This window comes from Onychomys torridus, chromosome 17, assembly GCF_903995425.1.
Source record: "Onychomys torridus chromosome 17, mOncTor1.1, whole genome shotgun sequence".
Classification (NCBI taxonomy): Eukaryota; Metazoa; Chordata; class Mammalia; order Rodentia; family Cricetidae; genus Onychomys; species Onychomys torridus.
Window position 1 is genome coordinate 35,217,971 of NC_050459.1, and position 24,597 is coordinate 35,242,567.

At 40.6% G+C, this 24,597-nt stretch overlaps 1 protein-coding gene across 1 annotated transcript; it reads right to left on the reverse strand.

Annotated features, from left to right (window-relative positions):
- Nucleotides 1-447: 447 nt before the first annotated feature.
- On the reverse strand, nucleotides 448-23,223 carry Frg1 (FSHD region gene 1). The gene is made up of 9 exons (XM_036166431.1): nucleotides 22,972-23,223; nucleotides 20,383-20,453; nucleotides 17,661-17,786; nucleotides 16,718-16,775; nucleotides 14,559-14,673; nucleotides 4,069-4,173; nucleotides 2,772-2,863; nucleotides 2,209-2,319; nucleotides 448-584 (listed from the first exon to the last, which is right to left on the reverse strand). The coding sequence occupies exons 1-9, from the start codon at nucleotides 23,031-23,033 to the stop codon at nucleotides 548-550; spliced, it is 777 nt and encodes a 258-aa protein (XP_036022324.1). The 5' UTR covers nucleotides 23,034-23,223; the 3' UTR covers nucleotides 448-547.
- Nucleotides 23,224-24,597: the final 1,374 nt, after the last annotated feature.

The following is a 24,597-nucleotide window of genomic DNA, read 5'->3' on the forward strand; positions in this document are numbered from 1 at the left end:
AACTCCTCCCCCCCCACCCTTGAGATAGGGTCTCATGCAACCCAGGCTGGCCTTGAAATGTCCTTCTACACAACAGGACAATCCCTATTATGTTAATGGACCACAAAACAAGCAGGCAAACCAACAAGGAAGACAGAAGAAAAACAAAAAAGAAAGAAAAGGAAGGGAAGACTATCAAAGCTTTACTTATATTTACTCCCTTTCAATGTACAGGTCAAGCTTGGACAGAGATAGAGAGGCAGTATAGTAACAGAAAGAGTCCACAGCAGCAGGGAACCTGTTACCTGAAGTAACATGACAGGGATTCGGTGTAAGAAGTTCTATAGTGCTTTAAGTGGGTACACTTGTCTGAAAAGTAAATCCCTCGAAGGACCCGTATTAAAACTTGATCAATCTTGGTCAAACTAGATACTAAATTTAGCAGTAATTTCAAAAGGACTCAAGAACTCTGTAAAAGCAGAGTTGTACTGAGTATTTTTATTCAGGATAAAAACAGACATCTCCCCCCAACAACAAAAAAAACCAAAGCAACACAAAAACATCTCCGTCACTTGCAGTATCGGTCAGCTTTCAATTTGGCTCTCCTGTTTAAGACACAACGAAGGATCAATGTAAAACATACCATATAGAGTCAACTGCTACTAAATAGAAAACTCACGCTTGGAAATTGTTCTATTTTCATTACTGTATTAAATATTCATATTAAAAAGATTTTATTAAAATTTTACCTTTCAACTTTTTTTTCCCCCAAGAAAGAGTTTCTCTGTGTAGTTTTGCGTCTTTCCTGGAACTCGCTTTGTAGACCAGGCTGGCCTTGAACTCACAGAGATCTGCCTGCCTCTGCCTCCCGAGTGCTGGGATTAAATGCATGTGCCACCACCGCCCGGCTCAACTTTCTTTTTGTGTAAAATGGATTCTGGTCTTATGAAACTTACTTTGTAATATTTAACAGAGGTGGCTTAAGGGCTTTTTCAGGTCACAAGAGAAACGTTAGTCACTCATGAGTTTATGCCTGCCCTAAGTATCTACTGGGCGGCAACGGTGTATTTTTTTTTTAAAAACTGGTTGTAAAGTTGCTAGACGAACAGCTTATTCTACTTCAGAGTTCACAGTCTGACTACATTTTGTATCCTTTTCTGACTTCTCAGAACCACACACACACATTAACTTCCTGGGTTGAAAAAATTCTCCCATTAACTGACTCACCTTTACCAACCAGTTACCTGAAGTATATGATTCAGTATTATTTCATCAGATAGTGGGGAGGATTAAGAGTCATTTACAGCACAAAGCTTTGTGACTGACAGGAGATTATCAGATTCCTTTTCAGTTTGGTGCTAACTGTAGGCTGTTACTTATTTAAATAAAAATGAATTGGAACAATAGCAATCATGTGTTATGATAAATATTTTGCATACTGCTGAATCAAACCTTTCTAAAACAGGTCCAATTTCCCTTACTGAACTTTTAGTCTGGACACAAATTCATAATTTGTTTTAGGACTTTTACTACTCATACAGAACACACAGAACCTTGACATTACTCTAGCAAATTTCTAGCTCTGTTCCTAATTCTTTTTTTTTTTTTTTTTTTTTTAAGATTTATTTATTTATTATGTATACAGAAGAGGGTGCCAGATCTCATTACAGATGGTTGTGAGCCACCTTGTAGTTGCTGGGAATTGAACTCAGGACCTTTGGAAGAGCAGTCGGTGCTGTTAACCTCTGGGCCATCTCTGCAGCCCCTGACAATGGGAAGCAAATTTATGAGAGGCAAGTATGGTAACTGTTGCACCATGGAAATGGTCTGGCAATTGTATGGTAACTGCTACACCATGGAAATGGCCTGGCGGTTGCATGGTAATCACTACACCATAGAAATGGCCTGGCGGTTGCATAGTAATCACTACACCATGGAAATAGCCTGGCAGTTGCATGGTAATCACTACACCATGGAAATGGCCTGGCAGTTGCATGGTAATCGCTACACTATGGAAATGGCCTGGTCGTTCAGAAAATTTATGAAATCCTTTAAGTATTTACATTCTGGTTATAGTTTGGAAATTTGTTTTTAGCATGCTTTCCCCTGACTTACATCTTTTTGATAATATTACCACATAAATTAAAGAAGATAAAAATCCTAAAACAACAGTAATTTAAGAACACACTACTTTTGAAAACTGCTGTAATTATGTAAATATAAAATTACCTGTCCAGAAGTGTCTCATGCAAAAATCCATCTTTCCGAGCCTTTTTAAGAACTTTACCATCTTCTTTGCTTATTTTGAGTTTGTGGTCTTGGAAGCTCTGGAATTTCTTTCTGTTAAGAAAGATTTCTCATCGAAAAAACAAATCTCTGACTTTTATTGTGTTCCCTTACCAAATTCCAAATACTATTAAAAGTTTTTCCTACCCATTCATTTAATAAACCTAATTGTATTTCTTTAAAAATTGACAGTTTTTCTACTACAAGGTTTATTTCTTATCCATCAAGAGGGCTGTCACTAGGGTAGCCCTGCAAAGCCTCCTTCTAGAGATGTTGGCTGGTTGCAGTCCTCATGTCTGGAACATGGATGGCCCCTGGGTGGGTAGATAGCAACTCTGCTAAAGAAAAGGAGAGCTGACTAACCCGAGGTCTTTAGCTTTACGCACTTAGCTCATGGCTCTGTCCTTGAGTTCCCATTATAGGCTCTTCTGGTCTTCAGGTACTTTCCTAGCAGGTGTCCTGAGAAACCCTCCTGTCACAGTGGAGTCTGAAGGGAGAATACATACACATAGTTGATTTCACACTGCTTCACATTCCCTTTGTCTTCTTCTGGGATGTCATCTTTCTTCTTGGTTTCTCTTTCAGCACAGGATCTAATCTGGACATTGATGAGAACCCAACAGGTTACACACATTTACCTCTCTTTCCCCACTTGCTAAGCAAGAGCACTCTACGTGACTTCTTATGCAAGCCAAGAACACAGTAACTCAGCAATAAGATTTACAAAGACAAGCTCAAGGTATGTGATGTGTTTTTGATTTCGTACACATGTATCATTTACAGAAACAGCTGGAATTATATGTAAGTTGAAACAAGACTTCATCAGGTCCCAGTTAGCCACCTGATGATCCTGGGAATTTATTAAGAATTATATTGTGATATAAAGGTACCTGTGTAACATTTATAATTAAGTAAAAGCAAAGAGCAGCATTAGGGAGCTCTGCCTGGAAGGAGCTTTCCCTTCCAGTTAGTGACTTGCATCAGGGTAAAACAAACAATTGTTTTATGTGCTGCATGTTTCTGCTCATGGGCTGCAGGTGGATTCACAAAGAGAGAAAACTCCGAGGGCCACAGACCAAAAGCTCTAAGACGTTTGTGTTCATTTAGTGACTACCACCATGGGCGCTAAAGTAGCTGTCAACAAGAGTACAGCCTTCCTGTCAGGCAATTTCACAGTAGCTAACAAAATCACACAGGCCCTATAATTTTGAGTTTGCAGATTCAGTCATGTGTTGTAGCAGTGTTTCTAAGGACAAAAGCCAGGAAACATTCTACATTTCAGTTTATACAAGACTAACTGAATAAAGGCAGGGACATCCCAAAATGGAACACTACGTAGGTGATAAAAAGGAGGAAGGAGAAGTCTTTTGATATAGATTTACACGGACAGGGATCTCCAAGATACAACATCAAAGCAAAGTGGGAAAAGGGTTTTATATAAGACAATAAAGCAAGCAAGCAACAGCAAAACCAAGTCAAGCAAACGACAGAGGACAGGCAGGGAGGGACGGGAACTGGGTGAGCAGTGCAGGTGGGAGATGTAAGCCTCTGAGGCTTTTACTTTGACACTTTCATGCTTTTGAACAGATTATCTATCTTAAAAATGACGTATTAGTAGAGCAGTAGAGAAGCTTTGATCAGTAATTTCTCAATTTCACTGTACAACCAAGATGTCACTGGACTTGTGACAGTTAAAGCACATGTTCAAGATCATTAAAGACAGAAGAGGGTGTTAGGTATGGAAAGCCGGTCAGCAGCTGCTCAACATTTCTCAGACATCACTACTAGCCTGGAGGTGTTTACCTTTATCATCTCCTCTTCTCCTGCTGTTTTATTCTTTGCTTCTATATCGCCTGCTTCATTACATCTAATAAAGCAGCTATTTGAGGCCAATAAAGCCATTTTCCCCTAAATAAAACAAAGGAAAAAGAAAAAAAAAAATCAAGCTATGAATACTTGTAGGAATCTTTTAAAAAAAAAAAAAAGATTTATTTATTATGTATACAGCATGTATGACTGCAGGCCAGAAGAAGGCACCAGATCTCATTACAGATGGTTGTGAGCCACCATGTGGTTGCTGGGAATTGAACTCAGGACCTCTGGAAGAGCAGTCGGTGCCCTTAACCACTGAGCCATTTCTCCAGCCCTACTTGTAGGAATCTTAAATCATTATGCTAATTTAAAATGTTCTCCCCAATTCTAAAATCAAAAAGAATTTAGAGAAATCCTGGAAAACACAAAAGCATATAGAAGGGAAACCAAAATCACCACAAATCTTGATATTCAACAAACATTATCACATAAACACTTTTAGTGTGTCTTTCTATTGGGTTGGAGATTCTAGCTCAGTGGCAGAGCACTTATATTGTCTTCTACTTTCCTCTACCAGGACAGCATTCTATAGGCACAAAATTAATTTCTTTCTTTAATTCCTATCTCTGAAGATAAAACTCCTTAGTTAAGTTAAAAATTATCTTTATAGAAAAGAAAACTTATGGATACTATGCAATAATGTATTGAAATACTGGTAGTTCAAGTACAATTTACTTTTCTCCATAATTAAAAGCATTAAAAAGCTGGTCTTTGGCCAGGTGGTGGTGGCATACGCCTTTAATCCCAGCACTTGGGAGGCAGAGGCACATGGATCTCTGTGAGTTCAAGGTCAGCCTGGGCTACAGATAAGTTCTAGGACAGGCTCCAAAGCTACATAGAGAAACCCTGCCTCAAAAAACCCAAACAAACAAACAGAAAATCTGGCCTTTGACCTAGAGGGAATTTTATGTAGAATGACATACTTTTAGGGGTTGAATGATTACGATTATACTGATTTCTATTAAATAAAACCTCTAGAACAAAAAGAAGAAATCATAACCCAAAGGAGTATCAAATAATCAAACTCATAGCTGACATCAATAAAAACAAATACAAACTATTAATGAAACAAATAGTTGGTTCTCTGTTCTTAGTAAGACTGATTAACCCTTAGCCAAACTGACTAAAAGGCAGAGAGAGAATATCCAACTTACAAAACTAAAGAGGAAAACAAACTCCAAAGAAATTCAGAGACCCATAATGACACACTTTATGAACCTGTACTCCACCAAATTGAAAATCTTAAAGAAATGAATAATTTTCTCAATTTAGACCACCTACTAAGGTTAAATTAAGGTAAAAAACCCAATGTAAACCGACCTGGAATCCCTAGTGAAATAGAAGCACCCATTAAAAGCCTCCTAATCAAAACCAACCAACCAACCCTTCAACCAACCAATAGCAAAAAAAACCAAAACCAAACCAAAACAAAACAAAACAAAAAACTGTCCAGATGGTTTTAATTCAGAATTCCACCAGTCTTTTCAAAGAGGAGTCAATACCAGTATCCCTCAAATCATTCCACAAAATAAAAACAAAAGAAACACTGTCCTATTCTTTTTATGAGGCCACAGTTTACTGTGAGCCTAAACAACATAAATACTCAACAAAGAGAGTTAAAGACCAATTTCCCTTATAAACACAGATGTACCAACCAAATACTTGCAAACCAAATCCAAGAACACAGCAAAAAGATCATGCATCATGATCAAGTAGGCACCATCTGAGAGATGCAGAGATGGGTCAACATAGGTAAACAGACTGAAAAATAAGCCGCATGATCATTTCATTAGATGCAGAAAAGGCCTTTGACAAAATCCAACACCCTTTCATGATAAAAAGTCCTGGAGAGACTGGGGATACAAGGAACATACTTTAACATAATAAAGGCAGTTTACAGCAAGTCCAAAGACAACATCAACTAATGGAGAGAAACTCAAAGCATTTCCACTAAAATGACAAGATAAGGTTGCCTATACTCTCCAAATCTATTAAATATAGTACTTGAAATCTTAGCTAGAGCAATAAGACAATTGAAGGAGACCAATAGATACAAATAGTAAGGGAAGAAGTCGAAGTATTTTTATTTGCAGATGGTATAATAGTATACTTAAGTGGCCCTAAAATTTCCAACAGGAAACTGGTAGCAGGATACAAATTAATTCAGAAAAATCAGTAGCTCTATTTACAAATGACAGTGTGAGAAAGAAATCAGGGAAACAACACCTTTCACAATAGCCTCAAATAATATAAAATACCTTGGGGGAATGTAACCAAGTAAAGCAAGTAAAGACTTGCATGAAAAAAACTTTAATAAGACACTGAAGGAAAAAAATGAAGAAGATATTGGAAGATGGAAAGATCTCCCATGTTCACAGATCCACATGGCTTCATGTGGAAATACAAAAACCCAAGACAGTGAAAACAATCCTGAATAATATAAAAGAACACCTGAAAGTAGTACCATCCCGATTGCAAATTGTACTACAGACTTATGTAATAGAAACAGCATGATATTGGCACAAAACCAGACTTGTTCATCAATATAATAGAACTGAAGACTCAGACTTAATCCACATATTTATGGACACCTGATTTTCCATAAAGAAGCCAGAATTACAAACTGGAAAAAAAAAGCATTTTCAACAAATAGTGGTGATCAAACTGGACAGCTGCATGTAGAAGAATCCAAATAGATCCATATCTATCACCCTGCACAAAACTCAAGTCCAAGTGGATCAAGCACCTCAACATAAAACCAGATATACTGAGTCTGATAGAGGAGAAAGTGGAGAATAGCTTAGAACTCACTGGCAGAGAAGACTTTCGGAACAGAACACCATTACACAGGCACTAAGATAATAAGTTAATAAATGATACCTCATGAAACTGAAAAGCTTCTGTAAGGCAAAGGACACTATCATTTGGACAAAGTGGCAGCTGACAGAATGGAAAAAGATTTTTACCAACTAGACATCTGATAGAGAGCTAATGTCTAAAATATATAAAGAACTCAAGAATCTGGTCAGCAAGAAAACAACCCAATTAAAAAATGGGGTACAGCACATACCAAAGTTAAATCAAGACCAGATAAACTATCTAAATAGACCAATAACCCCCAAGGAAATAGAAATCGTCATTAAAAGTCTCCCAACCAAAAAAGCCCAGGATCAGATGGTTTCCACCGCAGAATTCTACATTTTCAAAGAGCTAATACCAATACTCTTCAAATTGTTCCATACAACAGAAACAGAAGGAACATTACCAAAATCTTTTTTATGAGACTACAGTTACCCTGATACCCAAACCACACAAAGATGCAACAAAGAAAGAGAATTACAGTCTACCTCATGAACATTAATGTAAAAATACTCAATAAAATAACCGAATCCAGGAACACATCAAAAAAATTATCCACCAAGTAGGCTTTATTCCAGGGATGCAAGAATGGTTCAACATATGAAAATCTGTCAATGTAATACACCATATAAACAAACTGAAAGAAAAAAAACCACATGATCATCTCATTAGATGCTGAAAAAGCCTTTGACAAAATCCAACACCCCTTCAAGATAAAAGTTCTAGAGAGATCAGGAACACAAGGAACATGCCTAAACATAATAAAGGCAATTTACAGCAAGCCAACAGCCAATATCAAATAAAATGAAGAGAAACTCAAAGCAATTCCACTAAAATCAGGAACAAGACAAGGCTGTCCACTCTCTCCATACTTATTCAACAAAGTACTTGAAGTTCTAGCCAGAACAATAAGATAACAAAAGGAGATCAAGGGGATACAAATTGGAAAGGAAGAATTTAAACTTTCCCTATCTGCAGATGATATGATAGTATACATAAGTGACCCCCAAAATTCTACCAGGGAACTCCTACAGTTGATAAACTCCTTCAGTAAAGTGGTAGGATACAAGATTAACTAAAAAAAAAAAAAAAATCAGTATTCCTCCTATATACAAATGGTAAATGGGCTGAGAAAGAAATCAGAGAAACATTATCCTTTACAATAGTCATAAATAATATAAAATGCTAACTAAGCAAGTGAAAGACCTGTATGATAAGAACTTTAAGTCTCTGAACAAAGAAATCGTAAGAAGATATCAGAAAATGGAAGGATATCCCATGCTCATGGATAGTAAAAATGGCAATCTTACCAAAAGCAGTCTACAGAGTCAATGCAATTCCCATCAAAATACAAACACAATTCTTTACAGACCTGGAAAGAACAATTCTCAACTTCATATGGAAAAACAAAAAACCCAGGATAGCTAAAAGAATCCTGTACAATAAAGCAACTTCTGGAGGCATCATGATCCCTGACTTCAAGCTCTACTACTATAGAGCTACAGTAATAAAACAGCTTGGTACTGGCATAAAAACAGACATGTGAACCAATGGAATCAAATTAAGACTCTGACATTAATCCACATACATATGAACACATGATTTTCAACAAAGAAGCCAAAACTGTACCATGGGGGAAAAGCATCTTCAACAAATGGTGCTGGCATAACTGGATGTTAACACGCAGAAGATTGCAAATAGATCCCTATCTGTCGCCATGCACAAAACTCAAGTCCAAGTGGATCAGAGACCTCAACATAAATACAGTTTCATTGAACTTGACAGAAGAGAAAGTAGGGAATATTCTTGAATGCATTGGCACAGGAGACTACTTCCTAACTATAATACCAGTACCACAGACACTGAGAGCAACAATTAATAAATGGGACCTCCTGAAACTGAGAAGCTTTTGTAGAGCAAAGGACATGGTCAATATGACCAAATGACAGCCTACAGAATGGGAAAAGATCTTCACTAACCCCACATCTGACAGAGGGCTGATCTCCAAAATATATAAAGAACTCAAAAAGCTAGACTTCAAAATACTGAACAATCCAATAAAAAATGGGCTACAGAGCTTAACAGAGAATTCTCAACAGAAGAATCTCAAATGGCTGAAAGACATTTAAGGAATTGCTCAACATCTTTAGCCATCAGGGAAATGCAAATCAAAACGACTCTGAGATACCATCTTATACCTGTCAGAATGGCTAAGACCAAAAATACTGAAGACAGCTTATGTTGGAGAGGATGTGGAACAAGGAGAACACTCCTACTCTGTTGGTGGGAATGCAAACTTGTACAGCCACTCTGGAAATCAGTATGTCGGTTTCTCAGAAAATTGGGAATCAATCTTCCTCAAGACCCAGCTATACCACTCTTGGGCATATACCCAAGGAATGCTCAATCTTAACACAAGGATACTTGCTCAACTATGTTTTTATATCAGCATTATTTGTAATAGCAAGAACCTGGAAACAACCTAGATGCCCCTCAACTGAAGAATGGATAAAGAAAATGTGGCATATATACACAATGGAGTACTACTCAGCAGTAAAAAAACAATGATATCATGAAATTTGCAGGCAAATGGATGGAACTAGAAAATATCATCCTGAGTGAGGTAACCCAGACTCAGAAGGACAAACATGGTATGTACTCACTTATAAGTGGATACTAGATGTAGGGCAAGGGATGGCCAGACTACAGTCCATGGCTTCAGAGAGGCTAGCTGACAGGGAGGGACCCATGGATAGTCTAGTGAAGTAGAAGTGGATGGGATCTGCATGAGAGGGCTGGGAATCGTGGGGGGTGGCAGAGGGCAAAGAATGGAGGTGAGAACATAGGGAAATGGGAGGGTCGCACCTGAGCAGGGATGGAGTGGGAGAGCAGAGGAGATACCACGATAGATGAAGACATCATGGGAGTGGGAAGTGGCAGGGTGTTGGGGAAACTCTCAGGAATCCACAGGGATGACCCCACCTTGGACTGCTGGCAGTGATCGAGAGGGTGCCTGGACTGGTCTACTCTGGTGACAGGTCTAGTGAATACCCTGTCATCATAGAGCCTGTATCCAGTGATGATGGAGGCGATGCAGGGATCTACAGCTGGGTGCCAGGCTGAGCTCCGGGAATCCAGTTGATGGGAGAGAAGAGGGATTCCGTGGGCGGGGGAACATTGAGATCATGATGGGAAGGCCACACTGGTGGAGACCCATGAACTGTGGACTAGTGGCTGTGGAGCCCCCATGGGACTGGACTAGGCCCTCTGGATATGGGAGACAGCTGTTTAGCTTGAACTATTTGGGGAACACTCAGGCAGGGAGATCAGGATCCATCCTTGGTCAGGTTTCTGGAACCCAGTGACTGCAGTGTAGCACCTTGCGCAGTCTTGGTGCAGTGGGGAGGGGCTTGGGCCTGCCTATACTTGGTGTGCTAGGCTCTGTTGACTCCCCATGGGAGACCTTGATTTGGAGGTTGTGGGGATAGGGGGTGGCTTGGGAGGGAGGGCTGGGAGGTGGGAGGAGGCAGGAGCTGGGATCTGTGGGTAGTACGTAGGGTGAGTAGAAAATTTAATAAAGAAAAAAAAATGGGGTACAGATCCAAACAGAAAATTCTCAATAATGGAAACTCAAATGGCTGAGAAGTAGTTAGAAGAAATGTTCAGCATCTTTAGTCATCAGGGAAATGCAAATCAAAACTACTTTGAGATTTCATCTTACACCAGTCAGAATGGCGAAGATCAGTAAAACAAATGATAGCTCACGCTGGAGAGGATGTGGAGTAAGGGGAACACCCACTGCTGATAGGAATGCAAACTTGTACAGCCACTATGGAAATCAGTGTGGCAGTTCTTCAGGCAGGCAGAAATCAATCTAACTCAAGATCAAGCTGGATCATTCTTGGGTACGAACCCAAAGGGATGCTTTATCCTACTACAGACGCAAACTATGAGCCATGTAACCCCAGAGGTTAGGAATAGAGTAAGGGACTGGGGGAGGGGGGAAGACAGATTTCCCCAGGGAGGATAGTTAAGAACTCTAAGAACAGAATAATTAGTTCTGAGGGTGGGAGACTAGAATGGGGAACAGGAGGGAATACAGGGACAAACAGCTAAAACTAAGGGCCATTTGGGGGACCATATGGAGGCCCAATACAGTAGAAGCTTCCTAAAATATACATATATATGAAGGTGACCTAAACGAAATCACCAAAAAACAGGGGAGACAGAATCCCAACAGACATCTTTCATCATCAAAAGAGCTTCCAGGACTGGGAATGGGTTACATATAGTAAAGGTGTTGGCCAGCAACAACTCAGGCTAGCACCAGGGTTATTGGTTGCTCTTGACAAAATGATGGCAAGGCCTTTGTTACTGAAGACAACACCTACATAACTCACTGAACAAAGGAGCTGAGCTAGTGCCCATCTAGAGCTTCATCTCCCATGCATCAGTGTTCATGGTACTGGAAGGCAGTCTGCATGCTATCAAAGGAGAAAAGTAAACACCAACCCAGCTACAAACCCTTTGATCTGATGTAACTGTGGCACAAAGCTTGTGGGAGTAGCAAGCAACCAATATCTGGTTTAATTTAAGGCCCACTCCATGAGATGGAACTCAATGCTATTTGGTGGCTAAGAACCTGAAAGTAGATAGGCCAGGGACCTATCAGAAAACCAAATAATACCGTTCTACTAAAGGGATGTAGCAATCTAATGATTCCTAATGATCTTCTGCTATAATCATGGATCAGTACCTTGCTCAGCCATCATCAGAGAAAGCTTCCTCCTGAAGCAGAGGGGAAAAAAATAGAGACCCACAGACAATGGGTAGAGTGAGACACCCCGACACACCCAGTCCTAAATGGAGTGTCTCCATCAAACCCCTCCCCTCAGGGCTCAGCGAACCCTATGGAAGAGGAGGTGGAAAGCAGGTAGGAGCCAGACAGAAGACACCAACTAAACAAGGCCTTCTGAACACAGCATGACTGATGCACATGTGAACTGAGAGAGACTGGCAGCATGCACAGGGCCTGGAGAGGTCTGAGCCAGATGGGGTTCTAGAGCTGAAAGGTAGAGTGGGCACACGCCCCCATCCCTAAAGCAAAAGCTATCTCTAATTGGTAACCACTTGCAAATGAAAAATTAGTTTTCTCTAAGGAAGTCTCACTGGAGGGAAGAATCCATTCTTAAGGGATTGTACATGCCAGCAGTAGATGCCAACACAAAATGAACTCAATGGCATTTTTGGAGGTTCTTTGTTTCATAATGTTGAGTCAGAGCATTTTTTTTTTTAACCTTTCAGGTCCAATGCTTATATATTATGGTTTCTGGTTTTGTGTTTTCATGGGATTTCTATGTGTGTGAACACGTGTGTCTCTATTATGTGTTTCTTGTGCAGAAAGAGTATGGATTCCGATGGAAGGGGAGGTAGAGAGGAACTGGGAGGAGTAGGGGGAGGTATGGTGATATTTTATTTGTGCTGAAATGTGATTTTACTTGTATGTTAAAAAGATGCCTGGGGATCAGAGCTAAGAGCAAGCCATTGTCTGGTGGTGGTGGCACACGCCCTTAATCCAATCACATGGCAGGCAGAATCTCTGTGTGTTCAAGGACATAGCCAATTGATGACCTAAACCTTTAATCTCAGTACCAACCATGTGTCATGTGGCTGGGTTTAGAACCAATGAGAAGGCAGAACAGAAAGGCAATAAAGAGACAGGACACAGGAAGGTCTCTCTTTCTCTCAGGGAAGGACGGCAGCGAGTGGTAAGATAAGGTGGTCTTAGCTCTTGGCTACTGCTAGATCTCTGGGCTTTTAACTCTTTATTTGGCTCTGTGTTTCTTATTTAGTAAGACCATTTAGAATTACATCAACAGGGAGAGGAAGCCATAATCAGAATAAATTATATGAAAAAAAATCTACTTTCAATAAAAGAAAAAAAAAACCAAAACAATAAGTAAGTACTGTTGAGTACAGTTCTTGCTCATGAGATGTCAAAGTGTGTTTCTCACAACAATATGGAATAATTGTTTGCCAGTCACTGACTCAAAATTTTATCCTAGGGGATGAAGGAAAGAATCAATAACCTCATCTTGGGAGAAGAGAATGCACCACGGCATCGATTAGTGTTATATCATTATTTTTGGTCTCTGTGTGCTTAAATGTAGTGTATGTGTATGAGGCGTATACGTGTGTGTGTGTGTGTGTGTGTGTGTGAGTGTGTGTGTATGAGGGTGCATGCTCCTGTACATGTGAAGGCTGGAGGACACCTGTTTGTAGGATATCTGATCACACTGTGAACCCTGAGATTTCATTATTTACTGGGAAAAACCTGTTTCTAGCTGTGGTATGGCTCAGCCCTAGCACACACCTTTAATCCAAGAGTTTCCTGCTTGAATATTGTAAACAGGGTTAAATAAAGTCAACCATAGATCAAGAGGCTGAGTAAGCAACCAGTTGACAGGAAGTGAACATAGGATTATTAAGAGATAAACAGAGAGTAGGAGGGAGTCAGGAAGACAGATAGAGAGACACGTAGGAAGTAGAAGGGAGGGAAAGAAGAGGGAGCTCTCTGGAACATCAGCAGAAGAGGAAGGTCATTTGGTTGCTTTCTCTGCCTCTCTCAGCTAGCAGGCTTTCATCCCAGCATCTGGCCCCCAAGTCTTTATAAGTAAAACCTAATGATTGAGATTTTGTTAAAAACAACAGATACCAGGTGTCCTACTCATTATAATGTCTTATTCCTTTGAAAAGAGGCTCCTGGACCTGGAGTCAGGCTGGCGGCCAGCAGGCCCAAGCCACCCTCCTGTCTCCGAGGCAGCAATGGGGTTACAGGCATGTGCGGCCTCGTGCAGCTGTTCTGTGGTTGCTGCAGTCTGAACTCAGGTCCTCATGCTGCACTGCAGGTGCTCTTGCCACCTCTCCAGCCCTGATGCTCGCTACGCTGAAACGTACACACCAGTGTAGCTGGACAGCTACTGAACTTCTCTTCTGGCTTTTCCTTATAGTTTTTGATATGTTACAACTAAAGTTGTATGTATCTTTATATATATTTACTGAAGTTGATGTATCTTTAATTAAACTTGTTTATACTGACTTATAAACGGAAACTCAGAGCTGTACAAGGGTGTTTATCTCAATGGACCATCATTTACTAGTTTATGCACAAACTGTCATAATGCAGCAGTAGCTTTCTCGCTGCCCTCTTGTCAGTCTCTAAAGTTCTGAACCAACTTATGTGAAGAAGATGCTTCTGAAACACCCGGGGACTGGCTTCTTTTTTGAAACCCCAACACTTAAATGCAAGAGTCCTAATCTTTTCATGGAAAACGAGACAAGGCCTCAATGGTGGAGGAGATCAGAGTGAGGAAGGTATTCCTTTCTGTTGCACTGTTCCAACATCGTTACAGTTACAAGTTCTTCTAACTGTTTTCAATTAACATATAACACTATTACAATCTACCCTTTATTGTTTTATTATTCATTTTAGAGAATGTGCTCTTACTGATAGTGCTGTTTTCTTAAACTGGTGGAGCACCCTTCTAAGTGACAGTACTTACATCTTGAAATACTGGTTCCCATTGTTCTCTCGGCCCAATTGCATCTGAACGCCCAACAACAAGTCCATCTGAATTTATACCAAGGTATTTTCCATAGCCAGATTTCAGGGCAATTCTTTGGTTTAATAAAAAAGATAAATGTTAAAAACTAAGAGTAAGAATTTAATTATAAAATAAAGAATATATTATGTATTATGTATCTCTGTGTGTATATATATATACATATATACATACATATATATGCATATACATTAATAGACATGTTCTCTAGTCTTATGTTTTGCTTTCTAATATAATTATTATACAGTATCTTACATTATACAGCAATCATTTTCCAAATACATTATTGTCCTATCATAGTTGTATAAAAATCACCTCGGAGTGTCTTTGGGGGTGGTTCCAGCAAGGTTTAACTAAAGAGGCCATACACACCCTGAGTGTGAGCGAGACTGTCTTATGAGCTGGGATTCCAGAGTATATAAAATTCAGAAAAGAAGGAAGGCAGCCAAGGGCTGCCACTCCCCTCAATGTGATGACACCCAGAGATATAGAGTCCCAGACACATTCCCTGCCAAGACCAACTTTACCCTCTTAAACCAAAACCCAAAGTGTTTTCCCTTAAATTGCTTCTTGTCAGGTCTCAGACAAGAAAAGTAACTAAAGTTCTTTAAAAATGCTGAAAAACACAATATGGGAATAATAGTACTGTATATGCTTTGCACGGTAGTTATTAGAGAATGACACCAGCAGGTTTTTTGCTTCTTTCCACTTCAAAATGACCTGGTATGTGCCCGTTTTCTATTGATGCCACCAGGCTTAGGACTGCTGTGCAGATACATCGCCAAGGAACCACTCACTGCATACAGAGATCGGTGCAAATACTTTCCTCATTTACTATTGCTCATAACAGTTTTGTATCTATAAAGAAGTTGACTGACATTTTGTTCCTTTGCTTTACTCCTAAGTCTTTCAAAGAAATATAAAAGCTATTATTTAAATTTGATCTTAAAAATGAATGCTTTCTGAATTTTATTTGCCAACCAATCTCTGGGGATGCTACAATGACTTCATACTCGGTTGGGGATTGACGATAATACAGAACATTATTATGTTGCTGTAACTACTACAACACTCACACTCAATTTCTCTATCTACTACTTCAAAGTATCACTCTGCACTTTTGCACTGTAAGAACAAAAATGGTCAATTTTTGTGTGTGATCATGGAACAATCTGTTGAGTTTCAGGAACATTCTTTTCTTTTGCCTTTCTATCTCCTGACTGTTTTCTGAGATAGGGTGTCACTATATACCCTAGCTGGCCTGAACTTGTAATCTCATTCCTCAGCCTTTCAAGTGCTGGGATGATAGGTATCTGCCACCGTGACTATGTCTCTTCTGATTGAAAATCTATACATCATAGTATCACTCACTGGCAGATCTATATTATGTTTATTTTCTTCTCATGCTCTTTGACATTATTGATTTTCATCTTTTAGCTCTTATTTTTTTTTTAAGACAAGTAGAATATATTGACAATACCTACATACATAGTACAGGCTAAATATCCCTAATCCTAAAACCTCCAAAATCCCAAATTTCTGAGCACAGACACGAGGTGGATAATGCCAGATGGCTGCATGTGATTAGTCACAGCCAAATTCAGGAACAGTGACACACTTTGCAAAATTATCTTCAGACAATGTATATGTGATGTAAATAAAACATCATGTGCACACCTTTAGTCCCAGCACTCAGGAGGCAGAGGTGGATCGATCTAATGAGTTCAAGGCCAGCCTGGTCTACAGATCGAGTTCCAATACAGCCAGGGCTCTGTAGAGAGATCCTGTCTCAAAAGCGAAAAAAAAAATCTCCTTTTCAAATATTCAATTAAAATTATTCTCTGATCTTGTACTCACTAATAGTGTAGTTTTTTTTTTTTTTTTTTAAACTAAGGTGAAATTATTATTATTTTTTGAGACAGGTTACATGTAGCCAAGGCTGGCCCCAAACTTATTATATAGCCAATATGGCCTTGAACTCCTGATCCTTCTGATTCTTTCTCCTATGTATGAGACAAGTATGAAAGGCATGCATCACCATGCATGGCTAAGTGAAGTTAAATTTTAAGGCTTATAAATACAGTTCAACGAAAACTTACCTGGAATCAGACAATTTGACGGCAGTGAACTGCTCTGGAGGACTGGGGCCCTCATCCACTATAGGAAAACAAAAGTGGAAATATACAACATTTTCTATAAATATACACATAAAGCTATTTTATGCTTTGAAAACTCTTTTTCCCCTAAAGTTACAGGTAAGGATATTGAGATATTTGGACACACTGTAATACACACTATACTAGCAAGACACTGTTACATGGTGAATTCATGTACTTGGTAAGACAGGCTGGCATTACTTGTTCAGCCACTTCTAATACAATCTCATGTTTTAAGACACAGCACATGAGTAACAGTATGTGAAATACTAAATGCTTTTATTTACTCAAGGGACGTCCATTCTGGCCAAATCACACACCTTTTTACTTTTCAATCATTTCATTCCCTGTGGTGCTTCCACAATAAGGAGAAATGTCTAAATGTCTGTTAACTATACCCAATTCTGAAGGGAAAAAACAAAACAACAAAACTTTAAACTTCTGGTTCAATTAGATTTTCTTCTTTTCATTTATAAGTACAATTTTTTCCCCTGAGACATGGTTTCTCTGTGTAGTTTTGGTGCCTGTCCTGATCTTGATCTCGCTCTGTAGACCAGGCTGGCCTTGAACTCACCGAGATCCATCTGCCTCTGCCTCCTGAGTGCTGGGATTAAAGGTGTGCGCCACCACTGCTTGGCATAAGTGTAATTTTTAATGTGATTTTAATGCTATTTTTAATTTCCACAGGGTTTCTTCTGACAGTAATCAGAATGTTTCAAATGCTTATTCTGGAAAAAGAGTTCTCAATCAGGAATGAGGAAGGAAAAAACGGGGAGGAGCTCAGTGTGGTGGCAGCCTTTCTCTGGACCATGCCTCCGACTCATCCATCAGCTTTGCAATGTTTCACTTGCAGGGTCTCCCCATCAGTGTTTGTCCCCACACAAACCTTCTCTGTGTGGAGATCCCAGTGTAAAAAGTCCATTGTCCAGGGCATGGATATAGGCTCCTTTATCCACTTCAATAGCAATGGTTCCTGAAATCTCCCCAAAGTTGGATACAGTCCACCAGATTCCTACAAAGTAAAAATCAAGGTTTAACCATTTTATTTTAGGGTTACTCAAGGTTTTCTGTTGTTTTTATTCTAACTTATTTTCTACAAGAAGGACTCAACTATTGGGGCTGGAAACTTCATGAAGTGAAAGTAATAAAGACTAATAAATAATAACAGAAAAATGTGTACATGGAACAGGAGTCAAAACACTGGCCAATAGACAGAAACTCAACTGATTTTCAAATAGCCATTTCACGGCATAACTATTCAAGAGGAGGCTGGAACTGGTTGGAAACAGGAAAAACAAAAGCAAACCCAACCCCCGAGTCCTATCTTATACTATACAATCAACCTATGTGGATGATAAAACCAGGAAAAAGAAATCCAAACTACAGTATGTCTAAAAGGAAAAGTACAAATCTGTCATGATGCTGGGGTAAGCTAACTAAAAATCTCAAAGGTAGCCATGTGAGAAACAATTAACAGGCTTGAGGAGAACTGGTGACCAGCTCACCAGAAAAGCACCATAAAGAAAGCAAAGGGCACCAGGGTGGAGAAGGGCGCTCAACAGCAAAAGCATTTAGGAAATTTTGGTACATTCTAATATTGTTAAATACTCACCTATCCTAAAAATTTGCAGATCAACACTCATGTATCTACTCTTGATTCTGACTCTAATTACAGAATTTTGTTATTTTAGAATCACTTTTTCAAATGATATGAGGTTTCCCATATAATTTCTATACCACTGCCTGTTTTCTTTAAATCCTTTATTACATCTATTCGTGTGTGTGTGTGTGTGTGTGTGTGTGTGTGTGTGTGTGTACACATGTCTGTGTCTGTGTGTACAAGCATGCACATGCAGAGGTCAGTGGACAATTTGTGTGAGTCACTGCTCTCCATGGACCTATACCAGGTTGTCAGATTTGGCCACAAGCACCTTTACCTGCTGTTTTATTTTGCCAAAGTTTCAAAATTTAACTTTCCAAGTTTTTAATAGACATTTTATAGATGTGGCGAGCCACAGAAATATGAAATAGAAGTCCAGCTGTATATTATAAGCTATACTTTGACAAGACCAAGGGTCAGCGAGTGGGAAGCCAATCAGCAGAGCAGGGACTACTGGTGTTATGCAGTTTAATATTCAGTTGCGCCTTGCTATGAATTCCTTGTGCTCATAATTCTCCTAAAATGTGTATGTGCGTGTGAATCTCCATTTCAAATACCTGGACAGTCACATAGACAGACTCTTCTGCCTCTGAACTCCAGGCCCCTCTTTAGCGTTTGTTTTGGGTGTCTGCCATTTGCAAATACCCTCCTTGAGCTACTTCCTAAGATAGAGTCAACCTCAAACAAAGCCTTAAAAGACAAGCACGGAACAGACAGCTACCAGGCCATCTGCTAGAAGCCTGAAAACTCCCCAACTTAGATAAAATGTCCTTTCTGAGACTACATGTCTCACAGGCCAAAAGCCTACCAACTAGACGAACAAGCTTTGTTTCTTGTGCAAATCAAAGCCTCCCCGCTCTCTCTCTCACCACCCCAGAGAACCTTAGATCAAAAAGGGCTTTCCTCTTACCAGGCGTTTCAAGGTGTGATGCAGACTGACTAGCTATCAGTACTCTTCCCCCGCCCTGTCAGGAAACTGGCGGCAGAGGAAAAAAGTGATAGTTTTAACTTTTAGTGACCTACAGACTTTCTCTACCCCATCACCTGTGAGTTTATAGTTGGACACATTTATGATAGACTTGTAATGCCTTCACCTAACCACAATAAGGATATATTTCTAGCACACAAATTCCTTTTCTGATTTATTTCAATTGCTAACTGACTCCACTCTTATCTCTCCCCTTTGGTGTTGCAAATATAATTGCCAGGAAGCCTCTAGCTGGGACCCCCACAATCGTGTGCTGTATACAAAACATGAGGTGTTACTGCCTGGGATAGGATATAGACCAGTCCTGGAACCAAGGAAATGAAGAGATTGGAGAGAGTTGAACTGGTGATTGAATGATGGTGACTGAGGAATAAACGAAATGAGCTCTCAGCAACTATATTCATTCTTGTACTGATGGTAGTGTCTCTCTTGGGCCCCCTGGAACTGTATGAATTTAAGGCTGGACCCTTAAATATCATACAAACTATAGAAATTTGATTTAAAGTATAGATAGGTATACAAAAGACAAAAACAAAAAACAAAAACCCAAAACATATTTGGTTATGGAATTGGGAGAGGCTATTTCTAGTACCATTTATAGGGACCTTGATATTCTGTTGTGTCTAGGATTTTCATGCACTTCAGGGTACAAAATTATTCATTTACTAGATTATACTTCCATTGGGAACAAAAAAATTGTAGACTTTTCACTAAAATTCATGCACTTCCAAAGAAAATCATGTGTAAAATGTACTTGGGTAAGCAATACTTTGGTGTGATAGGCATTTGAAGTTCTACTTAGCCGTTCTAATGACAACAACAACAGTGACATCTAGTGAGCATTCAAACTGAAGGCTCTGACAAGCAAGTCATCAGTTCTAATGAGGCAAACACTTCAAATGGAACATCACCATCAACAGACGCTAGTGTTTCACACAATAAAGAACTGAAGTGGCTCACCCACAATATCAAGTTCGGTTTCCTCATCTTCTTCCCGTTTCCTCTTCTTATCCTTGCTCTTCTTCTTTTTACTAAAGGAAAAAAAAAGATACACACATGAGTTTGGACACATTGATGTATGTGTTGAAAATTACAAGATAAACACTCAGAGGAGTTGAGCAAGCTATATACTGATTTATAGACAAATGATTTTTAAAAATTTACAGATATATTTAAAATACCGAGAAGTTGCTTCTGGCCCTGTGTCCATGTTGCTACATTTAAAATAATAATCTACAGTCCCTGTTACTCTGCGATAAAAAACAAAACAAAACAAAAACAAAAGCCCCAAAACAATCAACCACCAACCAAGAAAACTAATCTATCAATCACTTTCCCCACTTAGGAGGATAATAATGAAGACAAATTCTTAGAGTTCCTATGAGGATTATGAGTGACTTTGAACCTTCTATTGCTGAAGAATGAAGTGATCCAGTCTGTTCTGGCTAGTGTTTTGGTCAACTTAACACAAGCTAGAGTCATTTGGGCACATGGAACCTAAACTGAACAAATATCCCCACCAGATTTGGCCTGTGGGCAAACCTTTGGGGGCATTTCCTTGATTAATGGTGGATATAGGTGGGCCTAGCTCATTGTGGCCTGGTGGTCCAGGTTGTGTAAGAAGGCAGGCTGAGCAAGCCTGTAAGCAGCATTTCTCCATGGCTTCTACACTGGTTCCTGCCTCTAGGTTCTTGCCTTGAGTTCCTGCCTTCTCCTTTCTTGATGATGGACTACAAGAGGTAAGCTGAAACAAACCCTCTCTCCACCCTCACATCTTCGGTCAGCATATTTTATCACAGCAATAGAACCACTAAGACAACCTCTTTGGAAAATATTTCTCAAACACTGAGTTACTATAAATAATACTGAGGTGAATCTACTCCCCCAAGAAAAATGAAAAAAGCATGTCCACAAAAAAAAATAATAAAATAAAATAAAAAAAATAATAAAAATAGGCCGGGTGGTGGTGGCCCATGCCTTTAATCCCAGCACTGGGGAGGCAGAGGCAGGTGGATCTCTGTGAGTTTGAGGCCAGCCTGGTCTCCAAAGCGAGGATCCAGGAAAGGCACAAAGCCACACAGAGAAACCCTGTCTCGAAAAAACAAAACAACAACAAAAAGAATATTGATAGCATTATCACTAGTGTAAAATGCTTATTGAATGAAATAAAGAAAGAACAAAACATGCTAAGGACATACAAAAGAAAATCATTCAGCCACAAAACGAAACAAATACACTGAACCACAATATGGATATTCCTCAAAACTAAGTGAAATGAGTGAGGTATAGTGACTTATGCCTTCAACTCCAGCATGTGGGACGTTGAGGCAGGTGGATCTCTGTGAGCTTAGACTAGTCAGAGCTACACAGTGAGACACTGTCTCAACAACAACCTACGTGAAAGAAGGCAAACACAAAAGGTTATGTATTGTTTAATTCCATTGACATAAATATTAATCAGCAAATGCTTACAGACTGAAAGCAGTTGACAGAAACTGGAAGGAGGGGTATGATTGTTTAATGCTTAAGGGGTTTACTTTAGAGTGGTAAAAATACATACCAATTAGAGAGTGGTGAACCTATAAATATACTAAAACCCATTAGCTGTGTATTTTAAAACGAGGAGTTTATGGTACATGAACTACAGCTCCACAAATGAAAAAACACAAAGAGAGATCTTAGAGGAAAGGTGATTATCCAAAGTGCTTAGAACAAATTCTGAGCCGGCCTGTGGTGGCTCACACCTTTAATCCCAGCACTCTGGAGGTAGAGGAAGATGTCTGAGTTCAAGGTCAGCCTGGTCTACAGAGCGAGATCCAGGACAACCAGGACAGAGAAACCCTGTCTCGGAAAAAACAAAATTTGAAACATGGAAATGCTACACCGGTTTTAATAATGTCTGTCTTCTTTGCATCTTAAGTACAAAGTTTTCAAAAGCTAATTCTGTTCTCCCCATAGCTACTTCAGACAGTTTCAGATTCGTTCAGGATACATACTTCACGATGCCACCACACTCCAGCTGCCGGGCAGTTCTCAGAGGCACGGGGCTCCCTAACAAGTACCTCCTGAAACTGCGTTACCACTGATCCAGGAAAGAAGTGCACAACTGTGGACAACTCTTTAAGAGGACGGAGATACCCAGGGGCGGGTGAGTTTCTCTAAAGAGCGAACTATATACACATCACCTCCAGCACGCCCTCACTTGGCTGTCACAAGTCTGCGCTGGCTGTCTTTTGCAATTCTCGTAATCTCTTTCGACAGTCTCGAGATCCAAGAAACATAAAAAAAAAATAGCTGAGCTCTTAATGAATGAGCAAATGAACCGTCAGCCTTCGTCGCTGGTGCGGTCGGCATTTGAGCCTACACCCACATCAGAGGTTCTACCGCCAGGAAGCGCTGCAGGGAGGGTCCCCAAGCATGGAGCTCCGTGGGCAACCGGTCTCCCCGTTTCGGGGGCTCCCCTGCCAGGCCCCTCCACCTTTGGGGGCCGTGACTGGGGCGGCCACCCCCGGGTCCTGGGTCCTGGCTCCCGCCCGAGCTCCGCCTCACCTCTTGGCCTTGGTACTCTTGAGCAAGAGTTTGGTGGACTTTTCATAGGAGTATTCGGCCATGGTTCAGCACTCTGAGGTGGCAGAGTTCCTGTAGACCGGGAGGAAGACTTGGAGAAGGATGGAGAGCGGGCTCTAACGGCGGGAGGCGAGGGAGTCCCTCACGAATCCTCCGCCACGAAGCTCCTACTTCCTGTTTACTGTGGTCGCTACGGCGGCCGCGGAGGGTCCGGCCGCGCCAGCGCGCCTGCCCTTCCCGCGGCCAAGTCCCGGATGTTGGGGCTTTTTTTTTTTTTTTTTTCCCCAGCAGGCCAAGCGGACAGAGGCGGCCCCCTGGTGGACGAGAAGGTGTCTAACAGCTTCGTGTCGCGGAGGCTGCAAAGAGAAGGCTGGGGTTTGGGGAGGTAAATATGGAAACGATTGCATCTGCTCGCCCACACTTTTTGCAGCCGGCAAAGCCCGAGGCTCCAAGCAGCTAGCCAGGGCTGAGCCTGCGCGGAGGAGCCGGGATCTGTGTTCTATGGAGGCGTGGGTCAGCGCCTTGGCCTCGGGGCAGCTTTGTCGAATTCTTCAGTTCCACGGCTGTTAATTGTATTGAGTGATGAGTACTCAATTGGAGCCCTGAGTAATGCAGAGGAAACAATAGGGAACGACGTAGTGTAGCGTTGTTAAATGCTGTCGCCTACTACAAGCACTGAAGAGACTTTGGTTTTGACATGGAAGACTAACTTCTCCGTCTGTCTGGGTAGGTTCTTGATCTAGCAACGTACATATCTCTTTTGCCTCCTCCAGTCTTTGCCATGATGTCATAACTTTTTCCCATCCCAAACCACCCACCACAAACACAACGTCTGTATGACCTTTGTTTTTAACAAAGCCAAACACAAACAAACTCTCTTGTAGTCCTGTGAAAGAAACACGAAGGTCTTCATACTCAAAATGGAATGGCATTGTCAACGCTTACAAACACAAAACCGTACATTTATGAAGGAGTGGTTCTTACCTGTTGTTGCTTGCAGGTAACTATAACGAAAGACAGTACCTGAACCCCAACTTTGCACAGAGGCTGCCACAGCCTCATACAGGAATCACTTCTGCAAGGACTTCTCCCTACCCAGCAAATATAGGGTCTATTATTACTAGCCCCGCCAAGGATTAGTGTTTAAAATCATCTGTGTTTAAAAACCTCCTGGTCTTGTTTTTGGCTTGTGCTGGGGACCTGGTCTTGTGAAGAGTTTAGGACATGCAGCTTAGGGCAGGGACCTGGAAAGTCACACAACCAGGAATGTCTTTGGTTTTCTCAAGAACACAAGAAGGGAGCTCTGGTTTCTTACCACCTCCTAAAAGAGCACCTTTACCTGGAGACATCCTGAGGGTGTGTTCAAACCTGCGGACACTGATCTCTTCTGGAACTGGATTTTCACGGTGAAAACAGGATTTTATCTCCTCCCCAATTTTAGCCCATCTCCTAAACGATGTTTGGGTTATTGCTTCAGAGAGGAAAATGCCCCAGTAGTCTTGATTAGAGCTCTAGAGAAGCCTGCTATATGTTTCCTTCCTGTAAACCCCACCCAACCTGCAGTTGGCTAATGGAGCCTCAGGCGAGGCTATTCTAAGGTCCGCCTGG

What these genes read in the sequence shown, in the direction of transcription:
- Frg1 (XM_036166431.1), bottom strand. Translation starts at nt 23,033, where the DNA reads ATGGCCGAATACTCCTATGAAAAGTCCACCAAACTCTTGCTCAAGAGT. An exon ending in AAGAGTACCAAGGCCAAGAG is followed by an intron (nt 20,454 to 22,971) that starts GTGAGGCGGAGC and finishes TTTTTCCTTTAG; the next exon opens with TAAAAAGAAGAAGAGCAAGG. An exon ending in CAGTGTGAAATCAACTATGT is followed by an intron (nt 2,320 to 2,771) that starts GTATGTATTCTC and finishes CTTTCTTAACAG; the next exon opens with AAAGAAATTCCAGAGCTTCC.